Source organism: Phoxinus phoxinus (assembly GCF_949152265.1).
Source record: "Phoxinus phoxinus genome assembly, chromosome: 1".
NCBI classification, from domain to species: domain Eukaryota; kingdom Metazoa; phylum Chordata; class Actinopteri; order Cypriniformes; family Leuciscidae; genus Phoxinus; species Phoxinus phoxinus.
The window spans coordinates 37,517,871-37,541,095 of NC_136876.1; the positions used below are offsets into that span (position 1 = coordinate 37,517,871).

The 23,225-nt window shown below is 40.1% G+C and overlaps 1 protein-coding gene across 2 annotated transcripts in view; it reads left to right on the forward strand.

The window, feature by feature from the left end:
* The first annotated feature begins 303 nt into the window (after positions 1-303).
* Positions 304-23,225, forward strand: part of raver1 (ribonucleoprotein, PTB-binding 1) — a 38,095-nt gene continuing 15,173 nt past the window's right edge. Inside the window, exons 1-3 of one of the 2 annotated variants that reach the window (XM_079631078.1) lie at positions 304-705; positions 2,324-2,390; positions 14,132-14,601. In XM_079631078.1, coding sequence (XP_079487204.1) covers positions 382-705; positions 2,324-2,390; positions 14,132-14,601 — 861 coding nt within the window. In that variant the 5' untranslated portion in view covers positions 304-381. The remainder of the gene's footprint in view (positions 706-2,323; positions 2,391-14,131; positions 14,602-23,225) is intronic. The other variant, XM_079631077.1, reaches the window with a different exon arrangement.

Genomic DNA, 23,225 nt, shown 5'->3' on the forward strand with positions numbered 1-23,225 from the left:
CAGTATTCAACTGAGTGCAGGCTGTACATTACACATTACAGGGCAGGCTGTACATTAAAATGTTATCGGGTATTTAAATGTTTTAATACAAAGAGTAAAATAATGGTAAAAAAGCAAAAACGGTTACGGAGAGCATAATAAAACAAAGAAAATGTGGATCCTTTTTGTGTAGGCCTATAGTTTAAATAATGGTAGTGTCTGGCAACCCACCTGCTGTGTGTTCAAATTTGAGACGTGACTCGTTGGCCCCGCCCCTCACGCCGAAAAAGAAAAACGCATTTCTCCTCGACCAATCAGCAGGCGAGTTCCTCGCATGTGTGTATTGTTTAAACTGGCCAAAGCAAACGAGCAGTGCAAGCACACAAACTTCCACACGGAGACATGGCGGCCGCAGTGTCCGTTAGCGCAGCTGCCAGAGACGAGAAATCCTTCACTGGTGCCAATTTTGCCCCGAATCCACTCTATACAGGTTACGACCAAGCAGGCGAACGTGAAAACTGGGAGTATGAAACGGGCAAACAAGTTGAATCGGACGCCGTCGGTGAGGGTTCACCGGCGGGTAGCGACTGTTCGCGACGGCTCGATGATGAACTGACGGCCCTCAGTCCAGAAGAGATTGCCAGCCGTTTGGAAAGAACGAGAAGAGAGTTTTATAATCGGAGAAAAATAATAATAAAGAACCTCCCAGCCGACATCAGCAATCAGGTTTGTACATCAAACTATAGTTTTATGTAACTTGGTGGACTTTTGGACGGGCATCCCAATCTTGATCCAACAACCGTGTCGGTTATCGCTGACTCAGTAGTTAACGTTAATGGACTAGATTTTTACAGTGTTTTGATGTCTGCTGTGTCAATGTGAATGCCTATGGTCAGTGTTTCAGAGAGATGCTTTGACCACACCGAGCCTCGTGTCATCGCAGCCATTAAAGAGCCACGGTAACGGGATGGAGTCCAATGGGAGTTGTGTAACATTAACATTATTGACTGTTCATTTGATTCAAGGCAAGCTGAATGCCCGGATGGTTATACACAGGCACAGCTTGTGTAGGTTAAATGGATATGTTCGCTGCTTCATTTCAATATTTAACATTTCTATCACAACTCTCAAAATCTGACGCTTAAATCTGAAAATATTGGCCATTTTCATGAAGTTTCTTGTCACAAATGTTACTTTACAAACTGTTCTTTACCAGAGTCTGGCAAGCAGTTTTGACGCTTGAAACAAATTACTATTATTTTTTTGTCTATTTTATTAATCTGAGCAGAAAGTTACTAGTATCTTTAATTTTCACTATTGCTTATTATGAGATAACGTTACCACTAACGTTATTTCAGGAGAAGTGTTGGGAAGTTACTCTAAAAAACTGATTGCTGTACTAATTACATTCTAAATAGTATTATTGGATTTTATTTATTTATTACTAATTACTTTCTAAATCTGAAATCAACCTCGGCCAGTTGAGCAATACAAGGATAGACATGAAACTGCTCTTTTAATTGTTTCAAATAAACAATATAAAATTGCATAAATTCTTGATCTGACCAAAGTGTGTTAAGGGAGATGGTTGCCCTAAATTCGGATGTTAAATCCACTATTGTTTCATAAAAAATAGATTTGTAGTCTAAACAATATTTAGCATTACATCAGAAGTCACTAAACTACAGAAAAACAAAGAGTACCGGTAGTCCCTTTACCTTTTCAAGGGAAAAGTAATTAGACTAATTAATTGCACCCAACACTGTTCAGGAGTACTGGATGACACGATGTTCTGTGTGGTAAAAGCATCTCTCTGAAACTCTGATCGTCCGCCTTCACATTGACACAGCAGATTCAATTGCCGACGCCAAAGTTCATACGGGTCAGTTGGTTCTTGTTCTTTGTGCATGTGATTCTCTTAGGAAAATGCTTGATTCATGGGGAAAACAGGTGTGTGTGTGTGCGCTTCTGGTATTGTCCAGATAGGAATGGGAGCAGCGAGGATGACAAAGGACAGAAGGCGCTGAAACAAAACGCATTGCTTTCACTGAAACTGAAAGAAAGTGCTGGTTCATAGTATGGTAACATGTAGGAAGCCTAAAAGCAGAAAGCAATGTGAAAAGTCGTTTATAAATACCTCAGTCATAACCACTGAAAGCCAATTATTTGTTACCCTTCAAAAGGAGTTGTGGGAATAGAGATGAGAGCTGAGCTATTCGATTAGTTATTAATCTATTGCGTGGCTTTTGTTGTGCATGCAAAATTAAGGATTCTGTGATTGTTCGATGAATGAAAGTCTTCCATTGTGGTGACTGTTTTTTCTTTTTCTGTTGTCTTTCTTTAGGAGGTGCATGAGCTGTTAAGCAACTATGATTTGAAGTACTGCTTTGTGGACAAGTACAAAGGGACAGGTGTGTATGGCTCATTATATTATCATGTGAATGGACATTTGTTTTTTGTTTTTTTTAATGTAAATATTGTCTGAATTTTGCATTATTCTGAGCCGATAGTCTTTATTTAGCATCAGCTGTTCAGGATTTTTGCTGTATTTTAAAGGTAGCACTGTTATTTTTAGGGATGTCCCGATCCACGTCATCGGTATCGTGCCAATATTGGCCCAGAACGCTAGATCGGAGGGGAGAAAAAAATATGATCCGATACCTATCCAACGTAAACCATGGTAAAATCTAGTTTAAACCATCGCCTAAATGCTTGAATATTAGCATTTCCCTGCGACATCCAGTTAAGCGGCGCAGCCTGTCACGTGATAACAGTAGTAGCCAGGGTGTCCGCGGAGTCATAAAAAGTCATAAAATGTCTTAAATTTAATAATAAGAATTTTAGGCCATAAAAAGTCATAAAAACGTCCGGATTTTCCGTACAAGGTCATAAATTACATTTAACCACGTCTTAAATTGATATGCTCGTTCATTCATTGGTTCTAGCATTGCCTTTTTCCCCCCGAAAATGCGCTGGCGGCATAATGTTAAATGCGCCAAAAGTGGAACGAAACTAATTTGAACCGCGCGCCACACGGACTATATATCCGCTCGGCTCAAAGGCCAAACGGCAGCGCAGCGCGAGCTCACTAGACGTGTTTACTCTGATCGGTCTCAGTCACGAGATCCAGTGAGAAGCGCTTGAATTCAGTGAAGAACTCAAATGTCTCAGTGATTTAAACCAGTTTAAAGGCAGATGAAGCGGCGCTGGCGAACAGGAGAAACACTGTGAGCAACAATACAGTCAAAAGCTTTTCCGTCTACAAATTCCCATTATTTACCATGGATTTACTGTAACGTTAGCCTAGTAATATTAACTGCACCATGTGGGATATACATATTGAATTGTATTATATTATTATTGTAGACAATGTATTAAAGGACTAATGGAATATAATTACAGTATTTAATAATGTATTTAGGCTTCTGTTTTTCATACATTTCATGAAGATATCAAAGTCAACACAAACCTGTTTCAAGACTTGACCCCCATTAGCACATGCAGAAACTAAGAAATTAGTTTTACAATAAAGATATTAATTTAGTTAAGGACCTAATGTCAAATGTTTGAATGTTTTACCTTAGATTTGTGAAATGTTCCCCTGTTTGGCAAGTGTTTGTCATGATATGTTCTGACAATAAAGAGTAGTTTAAAACCACAATTAACGCTCTACAACTTTCACTTAGGAGCAAAAATATGCCTTTAAACTTGAAAGAAATAAAGATTTGACATTTATCTTGATAATTATCTATATCGACTAATATAAAAGTTATTTTTCGTAATTCGTGTAGGTCATAAATTTAAATCATAATGGTCATAAAAAGGTCTTAAAAAGTCTTAAATTTGACTGACTAAACCCTGCAGAAACCCTGGTAGCCAATTATAGTCGCATGAGTATGAGAGTTAGCTAACTTACAGAATAGCCATGCCAGCGGTGTGGAAGTATTTCAGACATCCCAAGTCTCCCGGAAGTTCCGGGAGTCTCCCGCATATTGATAGCGGCTCCCAGATGCCCGCAAATTAGTTAAAATCTCTCGAAATCTAGAGCGAGCAAGAGCGCCAATGCGTAGCGCTCGCACGGCAGAGAGAGGGAGCGAGAGACCTTTTGTGTGTGTGCCTCAGGAAGCGCATGTAAGGACCCAACCAATCAATTGTCAGTGTGGGCGGGCTTATCTCTTCTTTCGAACCAAATTAATCAGAACCGTTTGTCAATGTTGTTATTTATTTGGAGTATGGATGCTCATATTGACCGTTAACCGAAAGTAAAAATTGACCGATTAATACTATGAGTTAAATGTTTTAAAAGTAAAAAAATAAATGTGTATTTTCTTTTTTTTTTTTGCTGCATGGTTAAAAAAAAAGTATATAGCCTATATTTAACTCACGGGGTGCGTCGGGACGTGGAACCACACGCGCCTAAAGACTGAGCAAGTAAATTGAAGCAAGCGAAAAGTAGCCGCCTACTGTGTGGGACCATTTCGACAGAAAGGGCGACGAAGTTACTTGCAAAATATGCTACGCGGTATTAAAATAAAGCAGTAGTGCAAGTACAATGTAATAGGCTATCACTTGCGAAGCAAACATCCACAAGCAAAGGAAAGGCGCTTTCCGAAGTTGGCCACTCTAGCGATACGTTATCTCTGTATTCCCAGGACATCTGTGCCATCGGAGACCCCAATTAACCCCACACAGGGAACTACACTAACCTTTTCCACTGGTGGCACTTGCGCTACTAACTTTTTCAGTTACTGGCGCAAAACATGATTTGGTCGCACAAATTATTTATAGTAAGCCGCTCTGGATAATAATGAAACTGTATTGCATAAAGATGTGCTTTTTATTTTACTTGCCATCTTTTAAACCACATGCCGCCTTGTTTTCTTTAACATTGGTTGGGATAGATTTACCGTATTTTCCGGACTATAAGTCGCATAGTTTTGCTGGTCCTGCGACTTATAGTCAGGTGCGACTTGTATATCAAAATGAATTCATACTGACTGAGATGAATGAATAAAAAACATTAAAAAAGGATTTGCCAGCATGCAGAATTCAGCACTGAACAAAAAGTCAGTTTGAGCCGTGAAGGGATTCTATCTTTAATGCTTCTGATTGGCCATTGCGTTCCAGAAATCAACACATATGTCTGTGATTGGCTACATCGCTCAACGCTGCAAACATGTTACAAATAGAAACTCCGGCCTGTAAATCGTTTCTATTTTGTTTTAGTTGTTCTTGTTGCTTTTCTGTAACAGAAATATATATGAATAAAACCTATAAAAACTAATAAATTGTTATGCATCTATTTAATCGTTTTATTCTCCCGCAGCCGCACACACATAGTGAGTGCATTAGGCTACCGCCCGCGCTCGCACTCTGCCATCAAATCTAGTCCCGCGCCGCACGTCTCTAGATAACGGCCCGGCTAGAGTATAGTGGCGGATCTGAGCTCTAAACAGGACAGAGTAACACGGCGGATATCGCTCATATACATTTTGTTGATGACGTAGTTAAGGCGGCAGGCGTGTGTTGCTTAGGCGGCCGCCTTAGTTCCATAGTGCTGCGGGAAACCTTGTTACGTTAACCAGGGCTCAACATAAAAAAAAAATCCCCACTGGCCCCCGGGGCCAGTAGATCAGAGTTTTGCTGGCCCCTTCTATATTTTTACTGTCCCTGAAAGAAATATAGGGATGTTCGCCGGAGTCAAATGTGACGTCACGATATGGGCGTGGTCGCGAACTGGTTGGCAGAAAGAACCAAAACATGTCGCAGACTCGCAGCAGTCTACCTGTGTTTTGTCAGCATATGCTAATTATTTGTCCGAAGAACCAAAAAAGAGATATAAGGTTAAGCTTTTATATAACCAGGGTTCATGTTCTCTGCCTGATCAATATCACCTGAGTGAGAATTGGAGCAAAAGCCCGGACACATGGCCAGATTTGACATTCGGCGACATCTATCTGTAACGTTATCTCATCGACACGCCATCTATGTTTACCAGAGAGTCGATGAAGGCGTACAAATCTTTAGATGCCTATAAATTAAGTAATTATTACGAATATTACTTGTTGTAACTAAGGATAACTGGTAAATATGTTACAACTAGAGTAAAAATACAGGTGTAATTTATCCATGGGCTATATTCAAAATTATCTTACCTCTGATATATAACATTGGTTAACATATACGTAAAATGTATGAATGAAAATACAATAATTTGCCATTAATTTATAAGGGTATGTCAGTGTTATTATACTTCCATTGCTCAGTCACAGCATGCACAAAAAGTTATGTAAACAAACACTTTGACACGTCTTCCGCGGTATTTTGTACAGTTATTCATTCATTAATTAACCCATCAATGCGATAGAACCTACTAGTAACATTTATTTACAAAATTAGTTTTAATTTAACGCAAAATGTAGGTAGCAGACGCGATCGTGGTCCGCTGGCTCCCATTGTTTTCCGCTGGGTATAGACGCCTAATTGCAGAAATTCAAAGCTTTCTTTCTTGATTCAGGCTGTTTAGGTACACGATAGAAGCTCTTGGGGTTATTACTCTTATCGAACCTGTTAACACAGCCGATCAAAAAGCACGATACAACCATTTTCTTCTGTGTTTGCGCTGCGCTTTAAGCGTCATTACTTTTCTTCTGCCAACCAGAGCGCGTCGTGACGTCACGGCGAACATCCCTATAAGGAAAAGCATGGAAAACCATTTCTGGCATATCAGAATGGGTGCTGAACACAATAAAACAAGGTTACTTGCTGCAGTTCGCTCGCAGACTGCCGCGCAGGGGCGGACTGAGACCAAAAAGTGGCCCTGGACTTTCTGACCCACAGCAGCCCACCACATCCCACATCATAACACATTGGCTCATTAATGTGCAGAATAATTTTTAACACTACTTATAGCATAAAAATATTACACAATACAAAAATAAATGCTATTTAAACATTTATTTTAAATAACACAACACATATAAGATAATACTTGTAAAACAAAGGGAATCAAACAGAAGAACATTAAGACACACAACAATATTAAAATAAAACTATCATGACATTAACATTTTGCATTAACATGAATCCTCATGGCATAGGCTACTATTAGGCTATCATGTGATATTAAACTTGCTGCTTTTCTTCCAGCTTTTCATCCATAGACAATTATTTGTAATTATCTGCTCAGATAAATTCGCAGTAACGGATCAATATCTCTCTCTCTCTCGCTGTAAAATTAAACGTGAAAGGGGGCGTGTTTCAAGATACTCAACAGGGAGGGAGGGCAAAACACTCACATGCACACAAAACACACTCCTTGTCGGCCGCGCCCGTGCGATCGATTCACTCAGCCATTTGCGTAGAAAATAAATGTAATATTAGGATTTCCGTCATTTTTAAAATATATTCGTTTAGCCTTCCGAGTGGGCCGGCCCACATTGGCCAGTCCGCCCCTACGGTGAAAAGCGAAGTATCACATCTACTTGGCGCCGAAATAGCGAAACTGCTGGGAAAAGGGGCTATAATAAAAGACCGTTCCTCTAACGCAGAGCGAGTCGGGTTTTTACAGACACTACTTTCTCGTCAAAAAGGGTGGTGGTCTCAGACTCATTCTAGACCTCGGACGTTTGAACAAGCGCTTATGAAATGCTCGTTCAAATTGCTGACAACCAATCCTCGCGCAAAGTCGCCCGTGAGATTGCATGGTTTATCTCAGTGGAAGACGCTTACTTTCAGATACAGGTAGCATCCCGTTACAGGCCATTCTTGATATTCGCCTCCGAGGGTCGAACTTATAAGTACAATGTCCTGACGTTCGGTCTGTCCCTAGCACCTCGCAGGCTCGCACGTTCACGAAGTGCATGGACACGGCACGCGCTCGCCCCCCAACAACGGAGTATGCGAATACTGAACTACCTCGACGATTGGTTGATTTTAGCTCAGAGGCAGAGCTTATAATTCACAGCCGGAATATTAAATAACCTGAAGTAACATTGACACTCTTCGCGCCACTGTGTGTGACGAATTGCTGTTTGTTTTGCTGATGGCCAGTCACTGGCCCGCACGGACCAGTGACTGGCCAATCAGCTAGCCCGACATACTCTTTTACTGGCCCCGGGCCATCGGGCCATTGCTTATGTCGAGCCCTGACGTTAACATGCCGGACACCTATTCAGCCCGTTGTTCTGTGTGCTATTGTGGAGCTGAATAACTTGCCTTTCAAGATTAAATGTCTGTTCTTGGTCTTGGATTTTGTGAAATAAATTTCTAAATAAATGCGACTTTTTTTTCTTTTTTTCTTTTTTTGATAAACTTTATTGTCCTTAAAGGCAATTATTTGTGTAGACAGCAGTAGTAGCAGTAGTATACACATACACATAATAACAACACAACACATAAATTACCGTAAATTACAAAAAATCATTAAAAAACTTAATTGCCGCCGGTATGAAAGAATTTCTATATCTATTTGATTTACACAAGGGGAGTCTGAATCTCCGCCCTGAAGGAAGGAGTTGAAATTCAGCACACAATGGATGAGTAGCATCAGAAAGCACTACCTGGCCCTTCCAAGTTGTCCTGCACTCATAAATCTGTGAGATAGTCCTTAAATCGGTCCCCACTATCTTGCTGCACATTGTCACAATGCTTGTCAGCTTCCTCCTGTTCTTTACATTAAGGTTACCATACCAGCAGACAATGGAAAAACTTAAAACGAAGTTTTTGAAGCATTAATATTAAAAAATGAATCATCACACCATTGAATAAAATTATCGATCACTGGCCCAACATCTGGCTCAGACTCAGTGAGAAGAGACACAATCACAGAGTCGTCCGCAAATTTAACAATGTGTCTCCCATTAAAAACACTACGACAATCATCGGTGTATAAAGAAAACAAAAGAGGAGACAAAACGCAACCTTGTGGCGTACCCGTGGAGGACATCAAAATATTGGACAACACTCCATTGACCCGTACTCTTTGGGATCTATTAGTTAGAAAATCCACCAACCAGCACACAATATTTAAATCCAGTTGAAAAGTATCAATCAATTTCTTTGCCAAAATGTGAGGCTGAACACAATTAAAAGCAGAAGAAAAATCTATAAAAAGCAAACGTGCATGACTTTTCTTACCTTCTAAATGTCCTAAAATCATATTCAACAAGGTACAAGTAGCATCATCAACTCCTCTACCAGATCTATATGCAAACTGCATAGGATCAAGTGCTCGCTGTGTTAGGGTTAAAATATCCTTCCTTACTATTTTTTCAAAAGATTTCATAATCAAGGAGGTTAATGCAACAGGCCTGTAGTCTTTAAGAGAAGAAGAATTTCTTTTTTTCGCAATTGGTACCACAATGGCATCTTTCCATAAACGAGGGACTTTAGAAAGTTTTAATGATTCATTAAAAATAAATGAATAAATCCCTGAAAGCTGCTCTGCACAGTTTTTCACCAACCTACCACCAATGTGGTCAGGGCAAGGACTCTTTCTAACCTTGACCCGACTAAAACAGCTACGTACATCAGCCTCATTAATTTGAATTTTAACAGGAGTGTTCTGAATCACAGATTTTCCCCTATAATCAGACAATTCTCTTGAAAAATCATGATTGTCAAAACGTACATAAAACGAATTAAAAGCATCTGCTAATTCATAATCAGATTTCCCTCCTAAACTAATACATTTCTTCTTCTGTTTAGTTCCGATAATAGACTTCACTCCGTCCCAAGCTACATGAGACTTTCCATTTGTAAACATAGTTTCTATCTTTTCCTTGTACCGCAATTTTGCTAATTTCACCTCTTTTCTAACTTGTTTATTGGCCTCTTTGTACCGAATACTGTCGCCTTGTTTAAAATAAATATTCCTTAAGTTAATAGAACTTTTAACTTGTTTAGTAATCCAAGGCTTATTGTTTGGAAAAACTATACACGTTTTTTTATGAATTACCAAGTCTTCACAAAATTCAATATAGCTAGTCACAGTTTCAGTAAGATCGTCTAAGTCAGTACATTCGGATTTGAACAAGTCCCAATCAGTACATTCAAAGTATCCCATCAACTCTTGAATTGAGTCTTCAGACCAAACAGGAATTATTTTCTTCTCTGTTTTTTCCCTTTTTAAAACAGGTTTATAAGTAGGGGCTAAATAAACAACATGATGGTCAGACTTGCCCAAAGGGGCTCTTAATGACGACTTATATGCCCCCTTAATAGACCCATAACAAAGATCCAAACATTTTCCATATCTGGTAGGACAGTCCACATATTGTTCAAAGTGTGTAAGTGATGTTTTCATTTTACAATGATTAAAATCTCCCATCACAATATTAGGTGCATCAGGGGATATGCTTTGAAGTTGGTGTATCACTTTACATAAAATATCCGAGGCTTTTTCCACATTAGCCTTTGGGTGGATGTATACAACAGAAATAAATATTTGTGGAAACTCCCGGGGCAAGTAGAAGGGGCAGAGTGAAATCGACAACAGTTCAATATCGGGAGTACACACAGATTCTCTCAAAATCACAGACCTGCATCAACGCTGGTTAACGTAGATGCATACCCCTCCACCCAAGGATTTTCCCGTTACGGCGGCATCCCTATCCAACCGCACTGGAACTCCGAAGCCATCGATTTCCAAATCAGAGTCTGAGTCATGTTCTTTAAGCCAAGTCTCAGTCAGGGAAATAACACATGCATTTCTATAATCAGAAAGAAACCGGACATTTGCTTGTAGTTCGTCCAGTTTATTCCTGAGAGACTGGCAGTTGGCCAGGATTATTGAAGGGAGTGGAATGCGATTCAATCGCTGTTTACGTAGTCTCTGCCGCAATCCCCCCCTTCTTCCCCCGTTTCCTCACCTTCTGGCCAGCAGTCTTTTCTGTGCGCGCACTGGGAAACTCACTCAAGATTTCTGCAGGCCAGTCGCGGGTTTGATCCAACACGCCGTAGTCAGAAGCACGGAACTGCACAAGGAAGTCATGACTGTATTGAAGCCGCTCCCCATTCCCACGCTGTCCTCTCGCAAAATAGCCAAGGAATAGGCAAATAATCAGCAGGTTCACAAACGTCCGATATAAGATCATAATAGTTCAGTATAGACAACCAGGGAAATGAGAAAGTAAAAAGAAAAAGAGACGAACTAGCAAACAAACAAACGTGTTACTACTTTGACGCTACTGCTTCCACAGGTCGCCACAGTGCAGCGCCCATATATGACTTATGTTTTATTCCTCTTCATGACGCATTTTTTGACTGATGCGACCTATACTCCGGAGCGACTTATAGTCCGGAAAATACAGTACTGCAATAGAAAATACAGTACACAATAATGTGCGAAATGAATTTCTTTTGGATTTCAACATGCTATGGTTGGCACAGATGGGCAGATTCCTGAACTCTTAAAATAAATATAATCCATAAAATAATATAATAGATTTTCAGCAGCTATAGGGGTTATGCGGAGCGCCCAGCGTTCGAACCGGAAAACGGGTATAGCCTAAGCATTTCCGCTTTTCACTTCCGCAGCGGTATTTGATCTCTGAGGTGCGGTGATCTGAGGTAACTGTTAGTTTTCTGTAAATTTTTGCTTATTATAATAACATTCTTATTTCTGATCAAACTTTAGAGTAAAAATAAAAAAAGGCGCAAAACTTAAATCCTTTGTCTAATAGAGTACTCGGGGCTCTGGACGTCCGTTTGGCAATACGGTGTACATCGGAAATTGATAGTATGGGTAGCTCCTGTAAACACAGGCTATAAAAGGTCGCTATTACTACGATGTGTTTACCTCAGTAGCTGACAGCCGGAAGTAGTTATACCCGTTTTGTAGAATGTTGCGCATAACCCGTATTGGCTATTCGGTATTAAAGATGAAAAAAAAAAAAAAAAGCATGTCCACTTCACAATTAAGTGAAATATAATAAGCCACAAATAAGGCTATATTATAAGCTACATTGAACTTAATTAACAATTCAGATTCCTCACTTGCTCAGATTGCTTGACGCCGAAATGCAGTGGGGAGTGTTGCTGCGTCACGGGATATGTACCTGTCTATACATATGCAACCTTTTGTCGCAGTGTAGTTCCCTGCCACATCATGTAGACATGTTACTTTTTTTAAAATGAGAACTAGACCAGCTGTGGATTGAGGTAGGCCTGCTATTTTTATCTGACGAAAAAACGTAGTCTGATGAGGGAAAACTAGCCTGACTACGTCAGACTTCCTACTTCCGCTAATTTCATTTCACTCCTGTATTCAGTCTGAGATAGCGGCCTATCTTTCAGTTTTCCACCGGCCTTCGGACGGCCGGGCCAATCAACGAACAGAGGGCGGGCTGAGAGCCGTGACGTAGACGCTAAGCGCCGAGTTTTACATTGTAGGTTAGAGAAATCGAAAACCGAAACGGGATGCAATTCGCTCTGTTATGGAGAACCAGTGCCGCCGCTCCCACCACGCGCTGTGCGTAGGGCACCAAGAGCTGAAGGGGCACCAAAAAAATAACGTTCCGGGAGTCTCCCGCATATTGATAGCGGCTCACTGATGCCCGCGAATTAGTTAAAATCTCCGGAATCTAGAGCGAGCGCGCCCGCGAGACAGAGACTGTGCTCCAAACCGCGTAGCGCGTGCACGGCAGAGAGGGAGAGAGAGGCGCGCGTGCCTCATGAAGCTTCTCGGGGTAGAGGGCATCATACAGGAATCATGCTTAGGGCACCAAAATGGCTAGCAGCGGCACTGGCTGTTTAAAATATCTAATCCTAAATTTGAGAGTTGGCTACAAATATTTTCTTGTTTCACTCAGTCAAAAATAAGTTTAGAGGCCGTGATTGTACCGTGGATGCATAGATTAACGACGCATAATCTGCAAAAGTCGTTTACAGCCATGTTCACTCCGGTATTTCGCTCGCATCATCATGTGTTTACAGTGTAAGTTCGATCATAGATTTGAGTTCGATGCATGTCTGTGGTTCGATGCGGCTGTACAGGCGCATAACATGCGTCCTAACTAAACTTATCTGATTGGCTTACTGGTAACCAATGATTTTAAACTTCAGACAAGCGCCCCCTAGCGAGAGAGAAAACACTTCTCTATTATGCCATTCCAGACTCTGTCTACGAAGCAAAGTGAAGTAGCAGAGTCTGGTATTACCAGGCTAAGGGAAAACCCCCATTTTTTTGAAAACTTCAACCTGATTCAGTGTCATCTTAACAAGAACCACTTAATTATTTAAGTTTAAGAAATATATTTAGTGTAGGCCTATTTTAGTTTTTCTATATTATTTCATTCAGTTTTTCTCTGTTGTCACTGTCAGAAATGCTGCAGGTGCGTGATCATTTGATGTGGATCCAGGTTCTGTTGTTGATCTGTTCTGCATGCTGCTGTTTGCACGTTAAAATAAACCTGATACTTTTTTTGTTTTGTTTTTACGGATCACCAACACTCGTTATTTTTATTTAATGCCAATTCAACATTATAATCTTATCAGATAATCTTTTAACTTTAAACCTGTTGGTAGCTTTTACAGTTTTTTTTTTTTTTTTTGTGTTTGAATAAAGGGTGGCAGTCTTTCATAATCAACTGTTGTTGTGGACTATATATACTGGAGAGGTATTTGTTCTCCATTTGAGTGAGATGTTTTTAGGTGGTTAATTGAGTAAAGTGCTTCCATATATTGTAGTATTATTATTAGTATTAGTTCAAGAATAAAATAAAAATACCGGATTGGTATCGGCAAATAGCCAAAGCTGCGGCATTGGAAATGAAAGTGGTATCGGGACATCCCTGGTTATTTTGTGAAACCTAAATATGAAACCACTTAACATACCCTGTTACAAAGTTTAAATTTTTTTTAAAGGTGAAGAATCCTAAAAAGAAAATGTATCACAGTTTCCACAAAATATGAAGCAGCACAACCGTTTTAAACATTGATAATGATAAATGCTATGTAATGATGCTGAAAATCAATTTGATATTTTTAAATATTAATAATTTATTCCTGTGCTGTATGTGTGTAATTACTACTACAGTTTATACTTTAGTTTATCAATTTTCATCTTACTACTTTCTAATCTGCAATTTTTGGATTTTTTTTTTCTTATGATTGCCATTCCTCATTTTCTGTTTTTTTTTCCCTATTCAAGCCTTTGTGACGCTACTGAACGGTGAGCAGGCCCAGTTTGCTATAAAGGAATTTCACCAGTATGTTCTCCGTGATCGTGAGATCTCTGTGCAGCTGCAGCCGACGGATGCTCTGCTATGCATCGCCAACCTTCCCAGGGCTTTCACCCAGCAACAGTTTGAGGAGCTCGTTCGCCCCTTTGGAAACATTGAGCGCTGCTTTCTGGTGCACAGTTCTGCCACAGGCCACTCGAAGGCCTATGGCTTTGTGGAGTACATGAAGAAGGACTCCGCAGCCAGGGCGAAGTCAGAGCTGCTGGGGAAGCAGCTTGGGTCACGTATGCTGTACGTGCATTGGACCGAGGTTGGATCGCTCACGTATCCCATGCTGCACTCTCGCTGCCTCTGTGTGGACCGACTACCTCAAAACATCCTCACCGCTCAGGATCTCTGCAGTGTGTTGACTGACACGCACGCTCCTATATTCTGCCAGGTTGGTACGAGCAATTTTTTGACCCTCATTACAAGTGTGGAAGTAAGAGTTTGTTCACACAGTGTGTTTTTGGGTTCCATTGCACTCTTTTCCACTGTTTTCTATGCTAACGTGCGCTAGATGCACTTTTCTCCACAGAAATTGATTTCAAAGGATATTATGATAGTTGTATTATTATTATTAAAGATGCACCGATACTTTATAAGTTAAGGCAGGACTTTGAATGGCTCCTCCCCTTTTCAAATATCGCCAATAGTTTAGTTTACCTCTCAAACTGCAAGTCGTACTTGACAGTAGAGGTCTTCACGGGTCCAAAAATTCTTACCCGAACCGGAAGGGACCCGTAATTTGCTACACCGAACCGACCCGGACCCGACTATTATTTCAAAAGCTGGACCCGGACCCGTGCAGACCCGATAAATGCCTAACAAGACCCTACCTGGACCCGTCGATTATTTTTGTAAGCTGGACCCGAAACTGCCGGGAAGACACAGACCCGACTGGACCCGATTGTCACATTTTCCACCTTAAACTGCTATTATACAAGTCAATAAACCTGTTGCGAAAAATTACAACTTTTTGTCTTACCTAATTTAAGGAGCCGTAGCAGCGTAAAGTTAGTAGTCTCTCCATCCTTTCCTTGTAACGTTAACGTTACGTTACCTGACTGGCTGTGATGCATTACAATCCTTCGGCTCCGACAAGAAAGTTATCCATGTTATTCCTCTCGTTATTCCACCAAATCCAAGCTTAATCCTTGTTATTTCAGCTTCAAAAGTCCACATGATGTCACGGACTCACGGTGACGGATGACAAATTAAACGAGTTAGCTGCTAACTCGCACAATAACTTTTGGCTGTTTGCCTTTTTGAACTATAATAACGATTGCTCGTTCAGTGCCATGGCCGCTGCGCTGACGTTATTTATCATCTCCGTGCTCTCTGCTCTGCATCATCGAGTCTGAATCTGACCACTAAAACTTTAAGATTGAACAAAAACGATTAATTGACATTGTAAAATCTAAAGCGCGGTTTGGCTGTCCCTCACTGAAGCTCTGCCTCTGGTAACTGGTTGCCATAGAAACATGACACGCGCTTGACTGCAAATGCGCTAGCTGGATGGATCAACCTAAAATATGCTTTTTAACGCAATTTATTTTGAGTGTCAAAGTAAACATTCATGTGACAGTTCACCTCAGATTATGTTACTGATTTAAAATATATTAAATATGAGTGTGACAAGACGCATTTTTGAGATTTGATGACTCGCACGGGTATTACAACAGACCCGGGACCCGAAGTAATAGATTCGACCCGACCCGGACCCGGCTGATCATTTAAAATATAGACCCGAACCCGTACGGGGGTCGGGTCAACGGGTCAACGGGTTCACCTGAAGACCTCTACTTGACAGCACCATGGACGGCTGGACGCGAATCTGAGAGCTGCGGGGGGGGGGCTTTAGATTCTAGAGAGCATTTATTTGGACTGATGAGAAGCTGAAGTCCGTGACTCGTGATGTAATACAATGTTTTTTTGGAACACACCAGCTTATTCATAACGTTAAGGCTTACATATTCACTCTGAAAGCTAAAAACAAAAATTGATTTCAGGGGGCCTTTAAACTACAAGGCACCCTCTCATTCTGTACATTACTATAATATTTGAGATATGATAATTAATTACTCAAATAAAAACTTAAATGTTTGTATATATTTGTTTGAACATTGGATAACTTTCCTGTGGTTAATCCAAGTATAAGTGACATATGTGATGTGATCTAGGAAAACCCACCACATTGTGAAATGTGACATATTACAGTTTTGATACCACATTAAAGCTGGGTTCAAGCCCTTTTCCAAATCTGTATTTATTTCTTTTAGCGTTTGTCTGTAACAAAAGTTATGGTTATCTGAAGTCGGCTGATCGCTATGATTTTCAGGAACGGAATTTTGAGAAAAACGGGATTAATTAACTGTCATGTCCTGCTAGCGGGGTGACTGGCGCTCTTTTTTGCCTTTTTTTCGTATCACATATTTTAGTAATCATCATAGATTAGGTATCATTCGAAAGCTTACAAACTCAAAATTCATCCTGCGAAAACCGTTTTGAAATTGGACAATTGAGAGGCGAGCAAGATCTTTTAAGCGAGCAGCTACTTCAGACTCCGTTGTTCTCTTGTGCTCCGCTCCGCATCACACGATAACGTTGGATAAAAATAAATGCATAAAAACTTGCGTGATGTTGTAGTTTACACAGGACTGGCGGGATCTTTATTCTGTTATGTGGTTTATTTTGATAGGTGAACCTGTCTTTGTAATGTTAAGAGAAGGAGAGCTAAATGGGCGATTTAGTGTTTTTGCACCTCTCCGCCGTGCGTGTTCTTAAAGGAACACTCCGACTTTTTGGGACTTTAGCCTATTCACCTTATCCCCCAGAGTTATATAAGTCCATACATACCTTTTTCATCTCCGTGCGTGCTATAAGTCTGTTTGACGCACCCACCGCTAGCCTAGCTTAGCACAAAGACTGGATGTAAACGGTTGCAGCTAGCATACTAATCCAAATAAGTGACAAAATAAAACAAACATTTTCCTATTTACATGTTGTGATTTGTATAGTCACAGAGTGTAAAAAAAACATAGTCACATGAGACAGACATATTTTAACCGTATAAATACTGGGAACTATATTCTCTGAAGGCGAAGCACTGCTACTTGGGCGGAGTGATAACCGCAGCACCTGAGACGCGCCGTTGTTTCTTCTGTCAACAAAACCAACGTGACTATACGTGAGCTCTAGCTCCGCTCAAGTGTCACTGGGACGACAGAGCGCGTTCGAGGCAACAATACTAACATTACAGGGGATACATGGAGCCCGTAAACAACTGCAATAGTAGTTACCACCCTATTCATATAATAGTGTCACTAACGTTACATTAGATCTAAGTTAGCTAATGGCACTGTTACAGTAACGTTAGGCTAAACATTTAAAAATATAACGGAACACTTACCGCAGCCGCTCCACTTTGTCCTGTAAGTTACGTGATATCGATGGGATGGCCGTATCCTTCAGCACACGTTTCATGGTCCTTGTGGCAAATTCAATTTTTTGAAAATAGTCGTCCTCAGTGAAATGTACTGAGCAAACATAATGTCCCTTGATAATCTCATTAGGTGTGTTTTGATCAATATCCAGAGCAAGTAGCCATTTCTTCATCCGGTCAGCGTTTTTAGTTGGAATTATATGAAACATCATGGTATTACCTGGTCTCCCCTGTTTATTGTCACAGCTCTTTACAATACAGCGGAAATCCATGATTGTAAACTACGCTTTTACTATTTATAAATTGCTGACTCTGTTACCCAAACTCTGAACGAACTCTCTGCTCCTCAACGGCGCGTCTCAGGTGCTGCGGTTATCACTCCGCCCAAGTAGCAGTGCTTCGCCTTCAGAGAATATAGTTCCCAGTATGTATACGGTTAAAATATGTCTGTGTCTCATGTGACTTTGTTTTTTGTACACTCTGTGACTATACAAATCACAACATTTAAATAGGAAAATGTTTGCGTTATTTTGTCACTTATTTGGATTAGTATGCTAGCTGCAACCATTTACATCCAGTCTTTGTGCTAAGCTAGGCTAGCGGTGGGTGCGTCAAACAGACTTATAGCACGCACTGAGATGAAAAAGGTATGTATGGACTTATCTAACTCTGGGGGATAAGGTGAATAGGCTAAAGTCCCAAAAAGTCGGAGTGTTCCTTTAAAGAGAAAGACAGTCTTTTCAGCTTGCCACTATAAATTGCTATTGTTCTGCTTTTCCCAAGATATATTCAGAGATGATAGACAAGATTTTATAGAGTAATAATTTAATGAAGACCCAATTTTGACACAAAAACTGACATTCAATCTATTTTTAGACCTTACTGAAAACTGACCAGCGCGACATCCGACAGGTTTTCCCAGATCGCATCACATAGCCTATACTTGTGACAAATTATTGAGGCCTTCCACAGAAACAGACCGCTTATATGAGACTTGATGCGTTTGTACAGTATATTTAAACTCCATTTGTTGCTCATGCATGTTTTTTTCATGTAATAAGTAAGGGATAATGTATAGCGAGGCGGTTGTTATAGCGAATACAACACCGACAGGCTGATCGGGAACCCGGAGGGGTCTTGAATCAGCCTGAAAGGGTTGTATTCGCTATAACAACCGCCTCGCTATTATCCCGCTTATTACATGGCTACCTATCAAATAAATCAATAATTTGAGAAAATATTGATTTAAAAACAACTGTATTGCTTCCGTTAAAGGGCATATTGCAGGTTTTTTTTTTTCAGAATTAATATATAACCTTGTATGAAAATACCATATGAAGAGTAAATGCATGATTAAAAATTGTTTTGCCAGACATAAGGGCACAAATTTAGTAGAAAACGTGACAGTTTCCTTGACCGTGTTGAAAAAGCGTTTTTTTTTCACCACCGCGTCATATTACGTCACAATGGGGAGTCGTTTGCCGGCTCTGCGTTCGCTCAGTGCAGAATAGGCTGGTATTATGTTGAAGCGGTCGTGATTCCGTGTGTTTTCGGTGGTTATTGTATTTCAATTAATAATTATCGTGATAAATGACTGTGAATTATGGCCTGTCAGGACATCGAGTCCACAGGTTTCCGAACAAGAAAAAGGATGGTGCTTTCTTCCGTGTTTGTGTGCGTTTTGTGCAGGGTAAGAGATGGGCCTTCGCTTCTGTGTCTGCTTTGAAAAACGCGGTAGTGTGTAGCATTCACTATAGACTGCATGATTATAATCCCGGCGATATGATGAGTTAACGTTACGTTATATGATGACGGCGATATGTGCACACTGTCCCGGCTCCTTCATCGGGTCGCCCGGTCCGCCGTCAGCATCTGGGTCGGCCACCGGTGGGAAACATGACGCTCACGGATCCGTCATAGATCACTTATTGTACATTTGTTTTACAAAATGTGCCTTGTCTTAATTTAATTAATTAACGTATCCTCCATAAACTTGTAATGTCTTGCAAGTCTGCAGCCGACACTTATTATTATTATAATATAATATAATGTTCATTTTCAATCTGTACTCCGAATTTTAATGTTTGTGTTGGCTGTTTCTACATATACAAATTTTATACAGTAAGAAAGTTGTGATTGTGATTATTTTTTTATTCATTATCACCAAGTGGGGCCATTCAAAACCTTTATAATGTCCCTCTTTCTCTGGAAACTGTCTCCTAATGGCTGACATACACATGCAGGTAAGGGTCTAAATACTAGCTTTGCTATTGCCTGACACATAATTACAATATTGTGATCTGAGCATAGTGTTATACATATCGTCGGCTAACGTGAATACATCTATAAGCTAACACTGTTCTCTCATCGAGACCCCTGCCCTGTTCTCCTCACACCACAGCTCAATGTGTCTCCTCTGACCGTTGTTTTGTCTAATCCTGGCCTGTCTAGAGTCTCTTGGCTTCATATCAGGCACATAATTATATGGCTGAGGTCTGTCATACGAGTAAACATTTAGGCTACAATTTCCTCAGCGTCCGAACGGTCATTGCGATCCATTGCTTTCCTATTGTTTACTTTGACCGCTCTCCCCCATGCTACGTCACTTCCGGTTTGGCGGTTTTCAAATGCGGAAGTAAAATTTTCTCACAAAAACGACTCCAGAAGCCTAAATAGCGTTTTATAAGTATATGTTTATATTTAAATCTAGTTCCTACATTATTGTTCTATACATTGGCGCACTGGCTACTCTAACCTGCAATATGCCCTTTAAAGAACACCGTGTCCATGGCAATGCTCTGTTTTTCATTGTAAAGCCATGTAATAAGTTGTATTAAAGTGGTAGAATGGACTGGGGCTACTGTGATATTGCGTCAAAATTAAGATTTATTGTTTGAATTTCTTGATAAAATGGACAGAATTTAAAAACGAAGACTGTTTCTTATCAGAAGTAACAAAGCTCTTTGCGATTATTGGATTGGATGTCCGTTACAAATGTTTGAGTTATAATTTGGGAAATATATATATATATATTGGGATATACCGCAGGCCTAGAAACCCCTGCTTTAAAAAAAAAGAAACCTTGATGTGTTAGTCAAACTAACTTCAAATGGCTTAATTTTCTTCACGCACTGCAAGATTTAGTATGACACGTTTTTCTGCCCCCTTTTTAATTTACAAGATATAATTGGCCTTGACCATCTGCTGTTTTAAAACTATCCGTTGATGAAATAGTGAAAATAATTGCTTCTATCAGCCGATACCGATTAATCCCCGTACATTGGTGCACTCCTAATTATTATTATTATTAAAGATGGTATAATATGCAATAAGACATGTATAATAAGGAAGTAGGGTCAGTTTTGTTTGTCATATGTACTCGGCATGTTGATTAGCTACAATCTCTTGTCATCTGCCACTTTACCATTTTAATTTCTCTTGTGCTGGAGTTTTAATTTGAAGTCATGGTTGTCATGTTTCCATATGCTCCGTAGCTGTCATTTACCTGGTGGAACATTATCTGCTTTCTGCAGTATTATGGTAATAAATCTAATGAAAAACTAGCAGAAATATTAAGCTACTGTGGCTGATCGCACTCAAGTTAGGACTGTCTCCAGCCTTTTGTGAACAGACGGAGCAGAGCAAAAAAGTGGATGTTGAGGAGAGGTGCACTATAAATTGATCACATTTTTGCCTGGTAGATGACAAAAACTGGCATCTTAAATAAAATTAAGATGTTCTACAAATCAGGTTAAAGAGAAACTGCACGATTTGATTTGCCATTACTTGTCCACTAGCTAGAAATCACCTGTTTTTGATATAACACATTGTTTTCCCCTACTTTTCACAGTCAAACTTCTAAATTTCCTCTTGTTCTGGTCCTCTTACTGCAACATGTTAATTTAAAGCTAGGGTAGGTAATGTTGGAGAGCTAGCCAGATTTGAAAGTGGCACCTCTTCTAAGCTCCGCCCCCTCCTGTCAGTGCTCCGTCCAAAGCTACGCCCCCCCACAAACATGAACGTGCATCCACATTTGGAGTCAGCTGCATGTACCTACGACCTGTAACGCAACTGGCTTTACACCGACAGAGAAGCTACTGTTAGCATTGGGATTTTTTTGAGAGGGGGTGGGATTTTTGTTGGGAAAGTCAGGGGAGAGACACACACTTCGATTAGACTGGATAAACGCATGCAAAATCTTAATTGTTAAGAAAATTAAACAAAATAAATTATTAAATCAAGCCTTTATTACAAACACTAGGCTATATCATACAGCATTCTGAAAAATGTGCACCCCTAGTTCCTCCGTCTATGGCCCATGACGCAATGAGCATTTACTGGCTACTTTAAAAAACGCGGGTCGGGTACAATATTGTCTTTTTTTTTTGCGGTCCGAGTTGCGGGCGGGTTAGTTGAAAACGTCGGTCGGGTGCGGGTTGTTTATACATTGACCCGCGCATCACTTCTGTGCACGCAGTGGTGCTCGGGCACGAGACATGAAGGCATCTGATTGGTTCTTTACATTCGCACCGAATGGCAATGATTGGTCAGAGTTTTTACTGTCCTACAGCTGCTACAGAGGTCAGATTTTTTTCATTCCTTTTTCTGAACACAATGTATTGACTACTATCAGAATGGAAGGACCATTTCACCCAGTATAAAAAAAAATGTTTTTGAACAGGATTACCTACCCTAGCTTTAAGTGGCTTTATTGCATCTTCTCTACTGACATTTAGCCTATCCTATGGATGACTGACATTTATCCATTCCGGCTCATAAACATCGTAATAAGTCTTAAAGTTGCTGCGCCTTTAGTCAAATCTTTGTTAACAGTAGCACAAATAAATACAATAGAATAAAGATATAAATAAGATACGTTTTTGGTTGGGTCTAACACTATTCAGAAATTACTACATAAACTTAATAATCAAATCTAAAATAACACTGGATAGTCTTTTAGTCCTGACTAAATTAAATACATGGGCTATTAATCCTGATTCCTTTCAATTCCTTAAATTAAATTTTAAATTAAAAAAGTAAACATTTATTTACTAGTGCACAGATTCATTACTGTTATCCTTATGTAAATGTCTGTCACATGCATTTTAAGACCTGACCGACTGTCTACGTGGTTACTCACCGAGAGTTTTGACATAATTTTGCTTGTTTGTGGGAATTTCCCGCATTATAAGTGGGAGACCTGCGGGAATGATTCAAATGATTTGCAATCCCGTGCTGAAATTTGAGCCCTGAATCTGGAAAAAAAATCACTCCGTGGCTTTTGAGATTCGCTTTTGAATCGACCACATAAAAAATATATATATATATTAATTGAAAATGTGACCTAATGTGACCCTGGACCACTGATCTATATAGAATGATATAGATCAGTGCCCTGGACCACAAAACCAGTCTGAAAAAAAGCTGCAGTCCGTCGTTTTTCCTCTTTGTCGCCATCTCTGTTAGAAATCTGCAATTGCAGTTATTCGCGGAATTATTAACTGTGCGTGGGTAGTAAATTGGCATGAAACAGCGCGGATGAACACAATTGAGGCTGCCGCGTCGCTGTGGATACTGTA